Raw genomic sequence first — 20,769 nt, forward strand, 5'->3', positions numbered from 1 at the left:
AGAAAGAATGTCCTTACTAGACTTTGTAACTCTACTTACTATGTAAGCCGCATTGAACCTGCTATGTGTGGGAAAGCGCGGGGTACAAATGTAATAAAATAAAATGTCTCTATCCCTGTTGAAAAGTGACAAAATCACAAACTGCCTTGTGAGAATGTATATGTTTGTGCTGTTCTGAAGGATTTAAAACACCAAGCACAGGCACTTTATTGTTCCTGAAACCTAACAGGGAGCCAGTGAAGATCCAGCAAAACAGGAAATCTGTGGTCATTTTTCTTATACTCAGCGATGACCCGTCCTGTGTGCTAGGTGGCCATTGGTCCGACCCAGTATGGCTATTCTTAGGTTCTTATGTACCTTGCCAAGAGAAACAACCATTGCTTCTCTGATATTAAAATGAATTGATTACCCATTCTCTGTACCATTTCTAAGTTTCCAAGTTTATTTAGAATGTACTGTCCTGCCCTATGGCAGTTTTCAGGGCAGTTAACCATCTAACACATAGAACAAACAAATGAATAGACATAAAATAAACAGACATAAAACGTAATAATAGGAAAGAAAACATAGACACAAAAGAGAAGGGGAAGCTCTGTAAGTGGGGTGGATATCCTGAACAGAATCTAAACTGTGAATATCAGAGGAAAGCATCATCAAAAAGATAAATGATAAGATCTGCCTTGAACTTTGTTAGGGATGATTGTAGTCTTAGGGAGCCTGGAACACATTCCAGAGTTGTGGTCCTAGAGCTGAGAAGATAGAATGCCTGATATATTTATGAATTATAACATGATAAGAGGGGATTGCAAGCTGGTTTTGTTGAGGCGACTGGAGAGTTCTTGAAGGACTGTAAGGAATTAAGTTATTGGAGAGATATGATGGTCTTCCAGTGACCAAGATCTTGTGAACCAAAAGTAACATAGTAACATAGTAGATGACGGCAGAAAAAGACCTGCACGGTCCATCCAGTCTGCCCAACAAGATAACTCATATGTGCTACTTTTTGTGTATACCCTACTTTGATTTGTACCTGTGCTCTTCAGGGCACAGACCATATAAGTCTGCCCAGCACTATCCCTGCCTCCCACCACTGGCTCTGGCACAGACCATATAAGTCTGCCCAGCTATCCCTGCCTCCCACCACCAGCTCTGGCACAGACCGTATAAGTCTGCCCAGCACTATCCCTGCCTCCCAACCACCAGTCCCGCTTCCCACCACCGGCTCTGGCACAGACCGTATAAGTCTGCCCGCCTCCCGATCTCGACTAAGCTCCTGAGGATCCATTCCTTCTACTACTACTACTACTACTACTACTACTTCTTATCATTTCTATAGCGCTACTGCACAGGATTCCTTTATGCTTATCCCACGCATGTTTGAATTCCGTTACCGTTTTCATTTCCACCACCTCCCGCGGGAGGGCATTCCAAGCATCCACTACTCTCTCCGTGAAAAAATACTTCCTGACATATTTCTTGAGTCTGTCCCCCTTCAATCTCATTTCATGTCCTCTCGTTCTACCACCTTTCCATCTCTGGAAAAGGTTTGTTTGCGGATTAATACCTTTCAAATATTTGAACGTCTGTATCATATCACCCCTGTTTCTCCTTTCCTCCAGAGTATACATGTTTAGTTCAGCAAGTCTCTCCTCATACGTCTTGTAACGCAAATCCCATACCGTTCTCGTAGCTTTTCTTTGCACCGCTTCAATTCTTTTTACATCTTTAACAAGATGCGGCCTCCAAAACTGAACACAATACTCCAGGTGGGGCCTCACCAATGACTTATACAGGGGCATCAACACCCCCTTTCTTCTGCTGGTCACACCTCTCTCTATACAGCCTTGTCACACTGTTTCGTCGCCTTAAAAATCCTCAGATACTATCACCCCAGGATCCCTCTCTCCGTCCATACCTATCAGACTCTCCCCGCCTAACACATACTTCTCCCGTGGATTTCTATTCCCTAAGTGCATCACTTTGCATTTCTTCGCATTGAATTTTAATTGCCAAACCTTAGACCATTCTTCTAGCTTCCTCAGATCCTTTTTCATGTTTTCCACTCCCTCCGGGGTGTCCACTCTGTTACAGATCTTAGTATCATCCGCAAATAGGCAAACTTTACCTTCTAACTCTTCGGTAATGTCACTCACAAATATATTGAACAGAATCGGTCCCAGCACCGATCCCTGAGGCACTCAACTACTCACCTTTCCCTCCGAGTGAATTCCATTCACCACCACCCTCTGGCGTCTGTCCGTCAACCAGTTCCTAATCCAGTTCACCACTTCGGGTCCTATCTTCAGCCCATCCAGTTTATTTAAGAGCCTCCTGTGGGGAACCGTATCAAAAGCTTTGCTGAAATCTAAGTAGATTACGTCCATAGGTCGTCCCTGATTCAATTCTCCTGTCACCCAGTCAAAGAACTCAATGAGATTCGTTTGGCACGATTTCCCTTTGGTAAAACCATGTTGTCTCGGATCTTGCAACTTATTGGCTTCCAGGAAATTCACTATCCTTTCCTTCAGCATTGCTTCCATTACTTTTCCAATAACCGAAGTGAGGCTTACCGGCCTGTAGTTTCCAGCTTCTTCCCTATCACCACGTTTGTGAAGAGGGACCACCTCCGCCGTTCTCCAATCCCTCGGAACCTCTCCTGTCTGCAAGGATATATTAAACAAATCTTTAAGAGGACCCGCCAAAACCTCTTTGAGCTCCCTCAATATCCTGGGGTGGATCCCATCCGGTCCCATGGCTTTGTCCACCTTTAGCTTTTCAAGTTGTTGATACACTCTTTCTTCCGTGAACGGTGCTGTATCCACTTCATTCTCATTTGTACTATTTCCAGTCCATCGCGGTGTTTAATCGGTAGCCAATGAGTATTTTAACACAGAATCTGGATACTGGGCTTGATTGTCCTTTGGTCTTTCCTTGGGGGCAGTTTCTCCAAGTGGGTTAGTTTTGCACTTACCATGACAAGACTAAACCTTATTCCTAAGCCAAGGCATGTGTGGAGTATGATCTCAGTCTCTCAAATTTACTACTAGTGCTCAACATAGTACTTGCATTGTGCCAGAAAGCTTCTGGAGTTCCAGTATGATGATGATTATTTTAACACAGAATCAAATATAGATGTTAGTAAAGTTTCAGGGCATGTTACATACAGAAATCATACTGTCACTCATCCAGTGCATGGAGTTTCAATAAAGATATCTAACTGCTTTCAGACCACCTGTTCATTTACTTTACTATACTTCACTATGGCATTTGTTTCCCACATTTGGCCTCTCAAGTTCAATGTGGCATACAATTATTGTCAAAAATATCAAAAGACAATAGCTAATACAGCTTCAGTGTGGGTCTATAGATAATGTCAAAACACATAAAATAGCTAATACAATCCCCAAAAATGCAAGAAATTCAACTTCTAATATTTTAATAAAGAGAGAATTGTATTTGAAGAGGGCAACCTACTTAATCAACTATTTATGTAACACAAACTTTTTAAACAAAAATGTTTTTAGTAGCATACAAAACAAATATAGTTTTCTTGAATCCTAATTTCCATAGGTAACAAGTTCCACCATTTGGTAGATTGATAAGAAAACCTAGCAGAGTATATTGATTTGTATGCTATCGTTGTGCAATTTGGATAGTGCAAAATCATGAATTCTCTTGAATGTAACACAGAGTTTCTGTGGGGGGGGGGGGGGGGGGGTAAATTGACTAATTCCTTCATGTAGGTTGGGGCTATACCATGTAAATTAAGAAAAGTTAAAGAACAGAGTTTAAATATGGAACGTGCCTCCCCTGGCAACTAGTGCAGCTTTTATAAGTAACGGGATCACCCTCTCATATCTAAATACTCTAAATATTAATTGAGCTGTGAGAAATGATAAGCAGGAGACTGGGTGATAATTGTCACAGTCAGGTTTCAGACTAGATGTATTCTTTATAATTAGACAAACAACTGTCTGCTTCAGCATGGCACCTTATCTGATGGGCAGGTGATGCCTTACATTTTTGGGTATAAAGACAAATGTCTGCAACATCTGGAGAAGTTAAAGTACCCTTTAAAACGGGTGTAACTTTAGTTATTTCAGCTGCCCTCTACATGTGGATACCATTGAATTATAGCCTGTTAGAGATCTAGCTGCTGATGATAACATAGTACTGTAGTAAATGTGAATAAACAGATTCTGAGACATTTTTCTTACAAGTAAGCAACTAGGGACAGTTGGGCAATGATTATGATATTTTATTCAGCACTTTTTATAATTTAGTGTCTACAAAACACCCTCTATGCCAGGGGTTCTCAAATCCAGTCCTTGAAGTCCACAACCCGGCCTGGTTTTTAGGCTTTCCACAATGAGTATGATCTCATATTCATTGTGGAAATCCTGAAAACCAGGCTCGGTTGTGGACCTCAGGTATTGGATTTTAGGATCCCTGCTCTATGCCAGTTTTTAAAGTGCTTGATACCTTTAATCTGGTCATGTCTGGATATAAAGCTTTTTTCTTTTTGTTCTGGCTTTTGTTTACATTATGGTCTTAGAGTTTACTGTGGTAGTAACTATATTAGAGCATTTTCCAATAAGATGATGAAGTCTCTTTGATGTTTATTTTCTTTGTTTCTTCTGAGATTAGTGATCTGTATAATGGAATTTGGTTAGAAATGTTAAATGAATGAAATCAGCATTTAAGTCTTTTTACTCATATGTTTTCTTTCTTCACAGACTTATGTGGCCAACATACTGATAGCGGTGAATCCGTACTTTGATGTACCTAAACTTTATACTTCAGAGACCATTAAAAAGTATCAGGGGAAATCTCTTGGGACGTTGCCACCACATGTGTATGCAATAGGTAGGTGACTCATAATCTATTTATTTCTCTACTCATCACCTGTATACCTAGAGAGGGACTCAAGGGTGAGATTAGACATAATAATTTTAATAATAATCTATCTATAAGGTGTCACCTGCCTCTCTCAATCAAAATATAAAATTACAAAAAATACTGATCATCCTGAATTTTGTCTATTAATATCTTGCAATAAAATGATTATTCCCCTGAAAAACACTCACTCTTCAGTCTCTTCATGCATTGCCCCTTAAGAAGGGAAACTGGGGTGACAGTTTTCAAAATAGTATCTGATATTTCAGGAGAAAATTAATGGTACAGGGGGGCTGGTTGAGAGGAGAAGGAAAAAGTTCATGAAGCTGAATTGGGGGGGGGAAGAGAATGGGAAAGATTTTGTGTGCTCTTGGGACTGTGCTGCTCATTAATTATGACGTGTATTTTCAAAGCACTTAGACTTACAAAGTTGCATAGTAACCTATGGAACCTAAGTGCTTTGAAAATGAGCCCCTAAATGTATCATTGATCATTTAATTCTGAGAGAGGAGTGAAGGAGTAGCCTAGTGGTTAGTGCAGCGGCCTGAGAAACTGGGTTCGATTCCCACTGCAACTCCTTGTGGCTCTGGGAAGTCACTTAGACCTCCATTGCCCCAGGTACAAAATAAGTACCTGCATATAATATGTAAACCGCTTTGATTGCAATCACAGAAAGATGGTATATCAAGTCCCATCCCTTTTCCCTTTCCCTAATTATGTATATATGTTGTTTTGAATTTTTGTGATTAAGCATGTCATTAAGCAGAATAAATAGAAAGCTACATAAATTTCCCAAGAATATTATCAATAGAAATCAAACAAAATAAAACATGGAAAAGAAAATAAGATGATACCTTTTTTATTGGACATAACTTAATACATTTCTTGATTAGCTTTCGAAGGTTGCCCTTCTTCCTCAGATCGGAAATAAGCAAATGTGCTAGCTGACAGTGTATATAAGTGAAAACATTCAAGCATTACTATGATAGTCTGACAGGGTGGGAGGATGGGGGTGGGTCAGAGGTATGCATGGGGACATCAAAGCATATCATTGATATTCTAACAGGATATACACTGTCAGCTAGCACATTTGCTTATTTCCGATCTGACGAAGGACAACCTTCGAAAGCTAATCAAGAAATGTATTAAGTTATGTCCAATAAAAAAGGTATCATCTTATTTTCTTTTCCATGTTTGATTTCTATTGATAACCTTAAGAGTGGACTAACACGGCTACCATACTCCTCTACCAATAATATTAGCAATTTGATTTTTGGCAAACTGCAGTAATTTCTATTTGATTAATTTAAGGGTTTTTCAAAGATGATACTGAAGAAGAGTCCTATTTTTGCCTTTTTCATATACAGCATATTTTGATGTATGGTATCTTGCTTTGGTTCAACAAAATGTATAGTGGTAATGTGTTCTCAGAGTCATAGTAATTTTTGCTTTCCTATTGTGTTTCTGGATAATTCTAACTGCCCACCCATATGTGGAATAAGAATTTCCTCATTTTGGCATAGAGAGAATAGGACACTGGTGTAGGTATGGGTGGGCGTGGATGGACACAGGCCCACCCATTCTTGGCTCAGGCCCACCAAACAGCGGCGCCTTACTCCCCTCTCTCCCTCTACTCCGCCAGCCCAGTCTCTGCCCCTCCCCATTGTACCTCAGCAGCATCCGCAGCGACTCATTTTTGCTACCTGTGCAGTCCCACAGGCTTTCCCTCTGTTGCATCACGCCTTCACTGACATCACTTCTTATTTCCTCACTGGTGGGATGCAGCAAAGGGAAAGCCTGTGGAACTGCACAGGCAGTGAAGATGAGTTGCCAGGAATATCGCTGAGGTACACCATGGGGGGATCAGGGTGGCTGGGTGTAGAGAGGGGGTCAGTTACATGTTCATGGGTGGGGTGCTGAGGGGAAGGTTAAAAATACCTACATTTTATGTATCTACAGGGGGAGGGTGGAAGGACCCATCCAGGTTAAATTTGGGTCCATCCAAACTGCCGGGTGTGACTGCATCACTGGAATGGGATGTGATTTAAAGCCACATGAAGAGAGGCTGATTTCTTGGTAGCCATGTTTTCAAATTAAAAAAATGTAATTATGCAGTTTGGAGTAAGAAATTCAAGGGAATAGTACACAGAGCAGAACACTGAAATCTGCAGAGCAGGAATGAAATCCTGAGTGGATTTATATTTGGTGATGAAAATAAATAGTAACACAGGGTGATGGCTAAGTGCACAAAGAGCAGGGCCGGCTTAGCTACTAGGCAGACTAGGTGACTGCCTAGGGTGGCAGAATTTGGAGGTTGGCGGCATGGCTCTGGCATGTGCCAGACAGCCCAAGAAAACAGGGCAAGGGATCTACAAAATGGCTGTTCATAAGAACACATCACACTAGGAAAATTCTTTTAAATTACTTTATTCATGTGAGGACTAAGAAAACCCGACACTGGCTGTGTTTCACACATGCAAGGGCTGCATCAGGGGCTTTAAGTGAGGTGTCCTTGTTTTACACATTTCTAAAATATGTTCATTTTATTATTTATTTTTTAGTTTGTACATGGTGTGGTATTTTAATATTACTGTATTCATGTCTTATGATTATTATTTATTACTTATTATTTATTTTATTTATTTAACTAACTAACAATTGTCTATTTTGTCTGTTACAAGTTACTAAAGCCCCTGACACAACCCTTGCATGGGTGAAACACAGCCAGTGTCAGGCTTTCTTTGTCTTCACATGAATAAAGTATTTTAAAGGAAATTTCCTGCCGCCGCCGCTGCTGCTGCTGCCCCCTATTTCCTCCTTGGCCAGCCGGAAGACTAAAGAAGCTTTGGTGCTATGTGGGCCCTGTAAGCATAAGACCATGGTGAAACACAGCAATGATACTTTTCTAATCTTCCAGTTGGCCTGGGAGGATGTAGGGGGCAGCAGTGGCAGGCTCAGTAGCAAGAAGAGAAAGGGGGAGATGCTGGACTTAGGGTTGCAATAGGGAAGGGAGATGAGAAGCTGGCTAACCAGGGGAAGGGGCTTTAGAAGGGAAGCAGAGATGCTGCTCCCCAGTGGCGAGGGGGAGGGGTAGAGAGAAGGGGAGATGCTCTACTACGGAGGGAAGCAGCACAGCTGAAACATTAAGATAAGAGGATAGTTGAGTTGATATTTTGAAAAATCTAGGTAGTACATATTTGGTTTTACTATCATTCTGCTTAAGCAGTCAGCTGATCATATGTACTTATTTATTTTCTGAAAGTTTTTTTTTTGTATTAGGAGTTGGTCATCAAGGTCTGCAATCTGGTCAGGTTTTCAGAACTTCCTGAATATAAATGAGAGAAATTTGTATGCAAATCTGGCTCATGTTATTCATTAGTACTATCATGAGAACCCAAGGGGTTTGCAGCCCTAAAGGACTGAGGGTTCCCCACCTTTGTTCAATCTCATATGTCACAATGAATTAATGCAGAGATTCCTAACTGGTGTATTATAAGGCAATCTCAGGTGTGGCATGAACATTGGGACACCTGCATAGGGAAAACAGGGTGGGTCAGATTTACCAGTCTGGTTCTACTGATGGCAGTCTAGCTCTCTCCCCCCCCCCCCTCCCCACCCCAGCAGAATCTGTGTTTCTCTTTCTGCTGGTCCTATGCTAGTTCCTTCTGAAATCAGAATGTTGAGGGGCCAGTGGATCTTATGAGACTACAGAACCCCATATGGTTCTGTTTTCAGGAGGCAGCAGTGGCCAATAAGAAGTGCTGCTTGTCTGCTTCTCCTTGCTGGTGGGAGACCATCCAGAGGGCTGAAGTAAATGATCACAGGTTGGTAGGGGAAAGGGAAACATGATGATGTTGAAGGGATGGCAGTGATGTAGAGATTGAGGAAGAAGGGGATGAAAGGTGGTGATGCTTAGGGGTGAAGGGAAGCTGGTATAGAAGCCCGTGGTGTGTCATGATGTGTGAAAGGTTTTGAGCCAGTGGGATCGTGTGTGTGTGTATGTATATGTGTGTATACGTGTGTGTGTATATATATATATATATATAAATTCAGCTGCATGTAGCCTAATGGTTAAATTGAAAGGTTCAGTACTTAACGTTTGCATTTTATTTTTGAATATTGGTTAAATTCCAGCTGATAAAACTTTTCGTGACATGAAAGTACTGAAGATGAGCCAGTCTATCATTGTATCTGGAGAATCAGGAGCTGGCAAGACAGAAAACACCAAATTTGTCCTAAGGTTTGTGCTGTTCCTTCTAATGCAATGTATACATCTAGTCTGAGCTTACAAGGTAATGGCGCTCATTTTCAAAACAAATGGATGTCTCAAAATGGGCAATAAACGTATCTGCTGAAAATGTCCAAGTCGCGATTTGAAAAGCTAAATTTGGACGTTTTACACTGTAGTTCATCCAAAACGCTAAGGCTGTGTGTTGGAGGTATATTTTGGGTGGTACTAGGGTGGGCCTAAAATTAGGACGTCTTTCAGCGATAATGGAATGGGAAGAAATGTCCAAGGCAAAAAAGGAGGACTTTTTATCTAGACCTGTTTCAGTCACATCCAGGGAACAAAAATATTGCCTAGTTCTAACAAATAAAAAATCCTTTTCCATCCACATATTGAGACACAGGAGCTTGAACTGTCTTGGAGGTCCTGCCTGTGTTTAATAGTGTTCATTTTTGAGAATGTTATCCTGGAGCTTCTGGATTTTAACTTATTACCTAAAATTCTTAAATTTGACTTGAGCTCCCTTCCAACATATCCCACTTTGCTATGTCATTGGTATCTTCATGTACTATGATAACCGGCTCTTCCCCAATATTGTATAAGATTTTTCTGGGGACATTTGAGATACACACCATATTTGCAACAGGCAGGAAAGTTACTAAGGAGTCCTCATGCCCGTGAGCCTTTGAGTTATGTACATTTCTAAGGATCACATCATAAACGACAATGGCTGTTTCTCCTCAACACACACCTCTGGAGATGCATTCTCTATTTGAGAAGATGCTGCATCACCTACTACTACTACTTATCATTTCCATAGCGCTACTAGATGTACACAGTAGTGTATACTAACCATCACCTGGAAGACAAATTATCTTTTCATGAATAACATAAAAGTCTAAATGCAAAAAAGGGATCTTAGTTTTTTCAGCTGTCAGTTAAAAAAAATACCATACTACTTCTGTTGCTGGGAAAATGACTTGTTTGGTCCCTGATGAAGGTAGATTTGAGGCAAGAGGAGGAGTAGCCTAACAGAGCAGTTGGCTGAGAACTAGTGGAGCCAGGGTCAAATCCCACTACAGCTCCTTGTGATTTTGGGTGTCATTTAACCCTGCATTGCTTCAGATACAAAATCAGATTGTGAGCCTTCCAGGGACAGAAAAATAACTGCTGTACCTGAATAAACGCCACTACGATAGCTTTCAGATTTGCAGGCAGTACATAAGAAGCAAACTAACTAAGGGGCCGTTTTACTAAGCTGCAATAAAAAGTGGCCTTAGTGCATGCTTATGCTTGTCATTCATGCCCGCCAAAGCCATTTTTACTGTGTGGATCAAATGGCCGATTTTTCTGTTTCCAGCATTAATGGCCATTCGCTAATTTTTCCAGTAGCACATGAGCACTTATTGATACCTATTTTGTATGTAGTAAGGGCCATTTTTCTTGAAACAGTGAAACCAATATAGAAATGCAAACCTCTTCCCTGACGAAGTGTAACGAAACCTGGCCATGTCGGCAGAGGTTTGAGCTGGAGGAAATCGTTGCTGCTATTTGTTATAAGATAAGTTAAATTTAAGTAATAAGTTTGAACAAATAATTGAAGACACACAATTTTTAAGATATAAAGAGCGAAATGTAAGAAAAGGATAAAGTAAAAAATTGACGGGTTGATCTATGAGGATGCAAATGACACCATTTACAATTTGTGGCAAAGTCCCATATGGTGGAAATTTTTGAAATATCTGAAGATCCCCGAATGGTAAAAAAATTTATGTTTACATGTCCATTGGTGGTGATAAAGATGGAGAAGTTGGTGTGAGTAATGATGTGTTTGGGAGACTGATTACAGCTATTTTGAAATTTTATTTTTTAGCACGTGAGTAGCACGTCTGAGTGCACTCTGCAGTAGGCACTTTTTGCTGCAGTAAGCATTCATTAGTGTTTACTGCAGCTTAGTAAAAGGGCCCCTAAATAGAGTGATACAAACTTTGCTGTATATATATATACTTAACATACTGCAGATACCAAATATGTTTTCTTCTATCAAGTTTGTAGCATAGTATTCGGCACATTCTCTCACAAATTAGTGAATGAAAACTTCTTTATTGGGTCATTCCATGCAAAAAGTTCCCACCATCATGTTCTCCAATTTTGTTCAAGTTTTATCTGTTGCGCGAGTCAGGTGTTAAACGAAGTTTCCCAAAATTTGAGGTCTCTAACTGTAATTGTTGCAGATCTAGACCCCCTTTTCTGAAAGGTTGTCAGTCCATGAACGAGCGACCTTTACAAAAATGACATTTTTGAGGGCTAATAAAATCCAAACACATTTCTAATGAATGGCTAAAAAATTCAAATCCTGTACAATTTTTGATGCTAATTCCGATGAAATACATTTTAACATTATGGATGCAAAATCCAGTCAAACAAGTTGACTCAAAGTGTGCATCAAAATTGGTCGCGACTCATACTGCAAATCTGGCAGTATTATGTCTAGCACAAGCATAATGCTTTTTCAAAATTTCAAGTCCGTATCTTTGTTTGCATGGAAGTTGTTGCGGTCTGAATATTGGTCCAAATTTGTTCCGATGAGTCGCGACCAATTTTGATGCACACTTTGAGTCAACTTGTTTGACTGGATTTTGCATCCATAATGTTAAAATGGTATTTCATTGGAATTAGCATCAAAAACTGTACAGGATTTGAATTTTTTAGCCATTCTTATAAATGTGTTTGGATTTTATTAGACCCCCAAAATGGCATTTTGGTAAATGTTGCGCGCTCATGGACTGACAAACCTTTCAGAAAAAGGGGTCTAAATCTGCAACTTTTGCAGTTAGAGACCTGAAATTTTGGGAAACTTAGTTTAACACCTGACTCGCACAACAGATAAAATTTGAACAAACTTGGAGACATGCTGGTGGGAAGGTTTAGACCACTTGGCATGGAATGACCCTATTCTTAAATTGAAATATGGAAGAATAAGGAATACTTCTTCACTGAGAGACTGGTTTATACCTGAAACAGACTTCCGACAGAAGTGGTAGGACCAAACAGTGAGAGAATTCAGACGTGAGGGACAGGCACAAAAAATGAGGATATCACTGGCACACTAACAGGCTTATTTTCGAAAGAGAAGGGCGCTCATCTTTTGACACAAATCGGGAGATGGGCGTCCTCTTAGGGTTGCCCAAATCGGCATAATCGAAAGCTGATTCTGGGCGTCCCCAACTGCTTCCCGTTGCAGGGATGACCGAAGTTCCCGGGGGTGTGTCGGAGGCGTAGCGAAGGTGGGACTGGGGCGTGCCTAACAGATGGGCGTCCTTGAGTGATAATGGAAAAAAGAAGGGCGTCCCTGACGAGCACTTGGGCGACTTTACTTGGTCCATTTTTTCTTATGACCAAGCCTCAAAATGTGCGCGAACTGACCCGATGACCTCCCCTGACTCCCCCAGTGGTGACTAACCCCCTCCCACCCTGAAATGTCATACTCGGGTCCATCGCAGCAGTATGCATGTCACTAGGAGGGGAGGTATGTGTGTGTCAGCGGAGGCATAGCGAAGGCGTGGACGTCCTTCTTTCAAACATTTTGGATGTCCTGAACTGCCCCCCCCCCCCCCCACAGGGACGGCCACATTTCAAAGGAGTGGAGTGGAGGAGTAGCCTAGTGGTTAGAGCACTGGTCTTGCAATCCAGAGGTGGCCGGTTCAAATCCCACTGCTGCTAATTGTGATTCAAAATCCAAATAAATAAAGGGGGTGTCGGAGGCATAGCAGGCATGGACATCCTTCTCACAGAAATATCCAGGCATGGACGTCCTTCTCACAGAAACATCCACATTTTGGATGTACTCAACTGCCATCGCAGGGACGGAGGCATAGCGAAGGATGCCCTCAACTGCCATTGCAGGGACGGGGGCATAGCGAAGGACGTCCTTCACCCATTTGAAAAATGCCCATTTAAACCTGCCCTCCATTTTCTGTCCAATAACCAGCTCCTAATCCACGGAAGGACATTGCCTCCTATCCCATGACTTTTTAATTTTCTCAGGAATCTCTCATGAGGAACTTTGTCAAAAGCTTTCCAAAAAGCTAGGTACCCTACATCAACCAGCCCACCTTTATCCACATGTTTATTCACGCCTTCAAAGAAATGAAGCAAATTAGTGAGGCTTCCCTTGGTTATTCCTACTTTTATTGTATGCAAATCATATATATACATATGTGTTGATACTTTTATGTGTGTATATATATATATATTTTTTTTCTTTTTCTATTGTAGTCCACCAAGATTATGATTAGCTAGTGGCTATTACGTAGAATACAAGTAAAAAATAAATATATATGTATTTACAGTTAATCTAAAAGGGTCTATGTTTATAATTACACTCATCTGCCTTCCAGTTCAATCAGATGCAGGCATTTGCAGATGTATAATGTTGTATTGTAGCAATAAATACTTTTCATGCATAGTTACCTGCTATTTGGCCTCTTTTTTTTTTTTTTTGACCACAGGTATTTGACTGAATCCTATGGCACGGGTCAGGATATTGATGAGAGAATTGTAGAAGGTATGTCTTAATGAAGCTACTCTGAAAGTATGACAGAAACCGACTTTGAAATTATTGAATCTGTGTAGGATTTGTAATAATTTTGTTTTTTACTAGGTAAGTTTATAAAGGAGCAGCAAAGTGTCAGCTTGAATAGTGGCAGAGAGTAGTTATCAACTGCACCATGCCCATTTGTACAAAGCCTGCAGCTTTATACAAATGGCTATACCTGCCACACATATGAGGAAAACTCTGTGGCTGTGTTAAAATATTTGTTAAAATCCTTCTCTTTCAATATATTCCATTGTGTTCTGTCATGTAACTATTAGAGCAGAGAGAGAGGGAGACATGCTCTTGGGGTAGGGGGAAGTGGTGGGGATGGATATGTTGGGAGGTGGAGGAGATGAGGGTAGTATCAATGGGAATGGCAAATTTACTGAAACACTCCTTCATGATTAGGGGCCTTTACTGCAGTGAAATATAGCACTTTCTGCTGTATATCTTAATATTTCCTTTATGTATCTCCTATGGAATAAGTGCTAGTTAAACCACTTCTAAGGCAAGCAAACTATTTAGGTTAGGAATAGGTGACACTCAATTCGGGACTCTGATTCAGGATTGGGGTTGATTCAAATAATTGGGTAATGGAAGTCATCAATAGCTAACTCTTATATGAAACAGGAAGTGATGTAATACTTCAAAAATGTTTAATTGTCCTCAATATTGCATGCCTGCCCTAATCAAATTAAAATAACCGTTAAGCTTTGCTCCATTGCTTATAGGATCATCTTTGGCCTCGTCTCTGGATACTTGGTAGACACAATTTACCACTATGCAACGTAAGCATTGGAGCGAGAAATTACCTCACTTTCCATTTCTCCAAATGTCAGTACCTGAGCTAGAAATCAGTTTACTCATTTGGATTCATGTACCTTTGCACTAAACATTGAAACACGCTCCCAAAAATGTTAAGGTGCATGAATAACTACCTAAACTTTTGCAAGCACCTTAAAGCTTTTTTCTGTAAGAAATTCTTCTGTGAATGTACAAAGTGAGGCACTTGCTACAGTCATAATAATTCTGTCCTTAACTTAGTCTGTTGTTAGTCCGCACTCTAGTGTCTACATTGAAAGTCTGTAATTCAATCTGTTTTCATTGTAAGCCACATTGAAACAATTTTATTTTGAAAATGTGTTATATAAATGCCGAAATAAGTAATAATAAATTAAAAAAACTGTATAAACTATGGAATATTCCTTCATTTTTTGAGCAGGCTACCTGTGATATGCAGGTGTGGTGGATGGGCACGGTGCAGTTGATAACTACTCTCTGCCACTATTCAAGTAATTTAGTGTGACGAGATGCTTCAGCTGTCTGTCTTGAGGGGAAACAATTTATGAAAACCGTCATGCAGACAGCTTATTCCAATGACATAGAAGGGCTTTGTGCATGCAGCCCTGTTTGAGAAAAGTAGTCATTCTGTAACCTAAAACTTTTGCTAGTGCAGAGGTGTACTGCTGTGGATTTACAGCCTGCTTCACTAACATAGACTACTCAGTAATTACTGTGGATTCTTTTTGATTCATATTAGGTAAATGAGACCTTTATTAGAGGTTCTAAAATCTACAATGATTAAGATATATAAAATGATTAAGCTATATACACACAATGATTAGCTATATAACTAAAAAGAAACAATACCTATCTATAAACAATCATTACATCACTGGTTTCTACATCTAAGCAATGCTAAGAGTTCCTAGACCAGGAAAAGAAGCAATAAAACAATCATCACTTGTCTTTACATCATCCAGGCTCTTATCAGCTGGGGAGGGCCCCGTTCGGAACCTAACCTTTCGAACATATAGGTTGCCCCAATCTGTTTGACCTATCTGATTAACTGTACATTTGTCTTTTTAGATTGTAAGCTCTTCGAGCAAGGACTGTCCTTCCATGTTAAATTGTACAGCGCTGCGTAACCCTAGTAGCGCTTTAGAAATGTTAAGTAGTAGTAGTAGTAGTAGTTCACAGCGAAAGCCAGGAGTTTCTTTGACCAAAAAACATGGCTCTCTGTGCAGTATGTACATTACTCACAGACGAGTTCCCCATTTCACTGAAAGAAACGCCCCTTTTTATTAGACTTAGAACTCATGTTCAGAGCTAAGGAAAATTACAGAATGCTTGAGAATTTCTCTGTTTAGGTAAATAAGCCATATTGTGGGAATGTGGTCACATGTTCCCCAGTCCAGGTGGCAAGTTTGAACTGGAAACAGGCTCCCCCTTCACATACCAAATTAATTAGAGCTGTGTCTTATCTTTTATATTCCAACTTATTTTCACACAATCAAAGTTAAAACAATCATTTTTAAACAGAATTACTTCTAATCACAAATACAGACCCCCAAGTGCACTGGTCGGTCAAGGCAGAGTTGAGAAACAAAATTTAAAATTCACTTCCACTACAAGGGGTGACACTTTGGATCAAGGGATATAAAAAATTGAACTGACAGACTAATATGCAGTTGATCCCATTCAGTGTCTATGAGAACTTACACGAATTGGCACTTGCTTGAGTGTGTAGGATTTTTCAAGTTGGATGACATACTGTACATATCTCTGACATTTGACAAGGCTGACTTCACACAACACTTTTCGAGACTCTTAAGGGAAGTATTTGTTTAGCTGAGTTACAGCTTTGGGCATAAGGATCAGGTAAAATACTGCCCCTATGCCTGAAGAAGAGTACCCGAACCAAGGAATTGGTTATGCTAGAGAAGAAATTAAGCAGGAATAGACAAAGGGGGTGGAAGTGACCACAAGGAATCTGTTCCAGGTTAAAAAGTTTATTTGCAACTATAGAGTCTCAAAATGAGTTCATCTGTCATATGTAATATATATCGATAAACCAGTGGATACACAGTCTCGGTCTCAACAAACCATGTGCTCTACAGATGGATCCTACATGGGCCATGTTTCGGCGAATAAACCTTCCTCAGGAGTCCTTTATATTGTATAGCACAAGTTATCCAGTAGTTGGAATGCACTGAGAACAATATCACGTAGAGCAGTGGTTCCCAAACTTTCTCAGGTTTCGACGCCCCTAGGCTACACATTTCCTCTGAAGTCTTTCCCTCATCACCATTGCTGCCGTCACCACCGATTGTAATTGAGTCCTACCTTCCATGCAGCTTCTGCTCACCTCTCTCCCCTTTCCATCCAGCTTCTGCCCACCTTCTCTCTCCCAGTCCATCCAGCTTCTGTCCACCTTCTCTCTCCCTGTCCATCCAGCTTCTGCCCACCTTCTCTCTCCCTGTCCATCCAGCTTCTGCCCACCTTTGCTCTCCTTTCCATCCAGCGGCCCCGGCCTTTTCAGACATGCGCTGTCAGCTCTGCCGTTCTCCTGCCCCAGAACAGAAAGTTGGTGTCAGTGGAGGCAGAGGACCAGCAGTGTGGTGGTGGCAATGTCTCTCAGCAGGAGAATTTCTCGCTTTGGCAGGAGTGTGGGAGATGTCCCGCCAAAGTGGGAGTCTCCCGCTTAATGTGGGAGAATTGGCAGGTCTGTGGGAGGGAGGTGAAGAAAATATGCCATGGCACCCCTTTGAGTTTGCTGTGGCACCCAGTTTGGGAACCGCTGGCCTACAGTAACAATAGTTCATTTCTTTGCTGGCAGAAATTAAGAGCATCCGTGGTTGGTTGCTATCCAAGTTTTTGGGGGTGGAGGGGTCTACTGGATGATTGACTCATATGGTGTCAGCACAGCTGGAGTGACATTGTATCATCTGCCCAGATGGTGAGATTATGTTGGAGATCCTTGGAAGACCACATAACATGTGCCAACTATGGCCACACCAATTTGTAAGAGCCTCCTTGCTTGGAAACAGCAGCAATCTTGGAGGCACTGTATAGCGTTGGCAGGCTGTGAACAGCTGAGACTGTTAGCTTTACACTGGTTAGTCAAATGTCTTGAATGGTGTTTGTAAGGATCTAGATAATGTTTGTGTTGCGAAAACTCTGGCCTGTTTTCCCCGGTATGGTATTGTGTTCATCATTTGTCAGACAGGAGGAAATGAGGGGATGGTGGCTGGGCTTGTCATGTCTCCCTGTGTTATGAATGTCTAGATTTCTGTGGTGATAAGAGTGCTAGAGTGTAATTCTGTGATCTTAAAGCCATGCTACAAATGATTGGGGGAATCAATAAATATTTGTGAAATTTTACATCTTTGTTGATATACTTAAAGTTTACCATATTTGACTCCCTCTTTTTTCATATATATATATTTATCTCATTTTGTATCCCACAGTTTCCCAACAGTGTCAGTGTCAATTTATTGTATTTATCATAACCTATTTTCTGAAGTTCTAAACATATCTGAAATTGTAAATGTACTTGCCGTCATTAGATCCCCCTTACTCTTCTGAAGTTTGCAGTCTTCAACCCCTTTACTTCCTCCTTACTCCTCATATTTCATAGTGCAGTATCCATGGAATAAAACTTATTACATATTCTTATCATTTGAACTTTTTCTGCTTGCAAAATGACTGATGTGTTCTCTATCTTTCCATTATTTTCCAACAGCTAATCCACTGTTAGAAGCTTTTGGGAATGCCAAGACAGTTCGCAACAATAATAGCAGTCGTTTTGGAAAATTTGTAGAAATTCATTTTAATGAAAAGGTGAAGTGCAAGTCCTTTTGAGGTTTTTTTAAAAATATTATGTTGAATGTTTGTAAGTTAATATCTGGTATTATTCATTCTTACAGAGGTTGCCATTTGATTGGTATTGGTATTTTATTGGTAAAAAAAATAGACATTTCCTTGTCATCAAGCAGATGAAGCCATTACATATGGGTTATGTCCATCAACCAGCAGGGGAGATAGAGAGCACTCAAACTTTCACAGTGCCCTCTTGGCCAGCTAGCTCCACTGCCTCTTCAGTATTCTCTATCTCCCCTAGCAGGGTGGCTGCAGCTTGTTCGAGCTCCAGAAAAATCTGCCGGGAAGTGGTTCCTGGCTTGCCAGTTGTTAACCGGGGTGTTGGAGGCTATAGCAGCTTCACTTTAAAGGCACATAGGTTAGCCCTTTCCCTGCCTTACCCATACCTCTGTGGATGTGGATATATTGCCTTGCTTTCCCTGTCCTTTCCCACCAACAGTGGATGCAGGCATATAGGTTCGCCCTTTCCCTGCCTTTCCCACTCATCTGAGCCTCCGGAGTCTTCAATACCTCTGCTTTCCTCACAGCTTTAAAAAAAAAAAAAAAAAAAAGAGCAGAGGTTTTTGACCTGATTTTCAGCAGGATCGTAGTTGTACACTAGATCCTTTGAGGTAAGAGTGTTTTCCAACTCCTCCGGGGTGGGCCCGCGATCGGGGCGATTTTGGCGTGAAACCGCCATTTTGGATTTTACCGCCGTTTTTCGGCGATGGCTGCGGACAATGTAAAGCGCTGTTCCACTTGTGGCGAGCGCAAATCAGCAGCAGGGCTCTGTAAATCGTGCTGTACTGGCGTAGGAGCCGGCCCGAGCATGGCGAGCGATGTTTCTTCCCGCTCTGAGCTGGCAGCGGGCGCCATTTTGCTTGGTATTTGATTGGTATTGGTATTTTATTGGTAAAAAAAATAGACATATAAACAGTACCGTAAACCAGAATACAAATACAGCAGATTTCAGCAATGGTATCAAGGACCAATCAATTTTAAACACTAACCCCCAACCCCCTATGAAGTGTATAGAGCCTCCTAAAAAAGAACATTAATCACCGTTCAATATTCAGCTACAGGCCACATGTGGCAAAGACTAATAAGGTTCCCAAAGTAAACGAAATGCCTTCCCCTGTTTAGAGTCTAAATTGAGCACAGATTGATGCTCCATAGTCAATAAAATAATCATCGCAGATCACCAATGTGCTATCGCTGGGGCCTCCGAGACAGCCAGTAGAACAAAATAGTTTTCTTGCCCAATAAAATGGCCCTCTGCAAATACCCCTTAAAACCTTACGGGGCAGGCGTTTTGAATTGAAAATAACAACTTGGGTTGGAGAAGACAAGCGTGCCCCGAAAAACCAGACACGTGCCAGTAACTGAGTCCAAAAGTGGTAAATTATTGGGCAGTGCCAGAACATGTATCCTAAAGTAGCATTGGGGAAGGAGCATTTCAGGCAATTGGAAGACTCACTGAGGCCTGCTGTATGAGCTCTGCGTGGGGTAACGTAAAGTTGCAAATGCATCTTATAATGTGTTTCCCATAAAGACACAGACTCGATTCAAGCGGTCACCCATTTCAAGCAGGTTTCCAACTGTGGACCCTGTAAGGAAATGTCCAGATCTTCCGTCCATCAGTCGACCAGAGGGGCATAGTTAAAGCCATGGATTCACTCCTTCAGAAAGGCATGATGGAACTTCAAATGCACATGCAAGTGAGAATCAAGGCTGAGAGCAGCAACCAATGCCTCCTGAGTAGGTTGTCCCAGAGCTGAGAGCTTCCTAGCAATAGCCTGAATCAAAGGGTCAATATTAACCATACAAATGGTAGAAAGATCTCTAGGCAGCAAAACACCCAAGTAGTGTAAAGAGGTGTCTGCCCAGGTGAACAGAAAAAGACCATCCCAGTTTCGTCAAATTAGAGGGTTGTAAAGGTAACCCTATAGACTTTTGCTTAAACAAACCCAGAATAAAAACCTAATTCCAACACATTAATCAGACTAGACAATGAACATTGAAGCTGAGTCAAAACTAGCAAAATATCATCTGCAAATACAAGAACCTTTATCTGCGACCCACCCATAGTCACCCCCTATATTTCTGGATCACGACAAATAGAGCGCAATAAGGGTTCCAAATACAAAAGAAAAAGCAAAGGGGAAAGGGGCAATCCTGACGAGTACCTCATTTTAATAGCCTTCATAAACCACCTGTCCACCCCCATATAGTGTAAAACTCAATACAGGGAAGACCAGTCAACCTGATCAAAAGGCCTTTTCAGTGTCTAGACTCGCAGATATAGCTGGAATATTGATAAGATTGCTGTGGACCATCGCCAAAAGAGTCCTTTCGTACATTGATCATGGACTCCCCTTGACAAAGTCCACTTGTTCAGAACCAATCA

At 41.1% G+C, this 20,769-nt stretch overlaps 1 protein-coding gene across 5 annotated transcripts in view; it reads left to right on the forward strand.

The window, feature by feature from the left end:
* The window catches only part of MYO6 (myosin VI), a 407,005-nt gene that overhangs the window by 130,218 nt on the left and 256,018 nt on the right, over positions 1 to 20,769 (forward strand). For all 5 annotated transcript variants that reach the window (XM_030199055.1, XM_030199058.1, XM_030199059.1 and 2 more), the window contains exons 5-8: positions 4,737 to 4,866; positions 9,031 to 9,136; positions 13,636 to 13,691; positions 18,247 to 18,344. In XM_030199055.1, coding sequence (XP_030054915.1) covers positions 4,737 to 4,866; positions 9,031 to 9,136; positions 13,636 to 13,691; positions 18,247 to 18,344 — 390 coding nt within the window. The remainder of the gene's footprint in view (positions 1 to 4,736; positions 4,867 to 9,030; positions 9,137 to 13,635; positions 13,692 to 18,246; positions 18,345 to 20,769) is intronic.

Source organism: Microcaecilia unicolor, chromosome 3, assembly GCF_901765095.1.
Source record: "Microcaecilia unicolor chromosome 3, aMicUni1.1, whole genome shotgun sequence".
Classification (NCBI taxonomy): domain Eukaryota; kingdom Metazoa; phylum Chordata; class Amphibia; order Gymnophiona; family Siphonopidae; genus Microcaecilia; species Microcaecilia unicolor.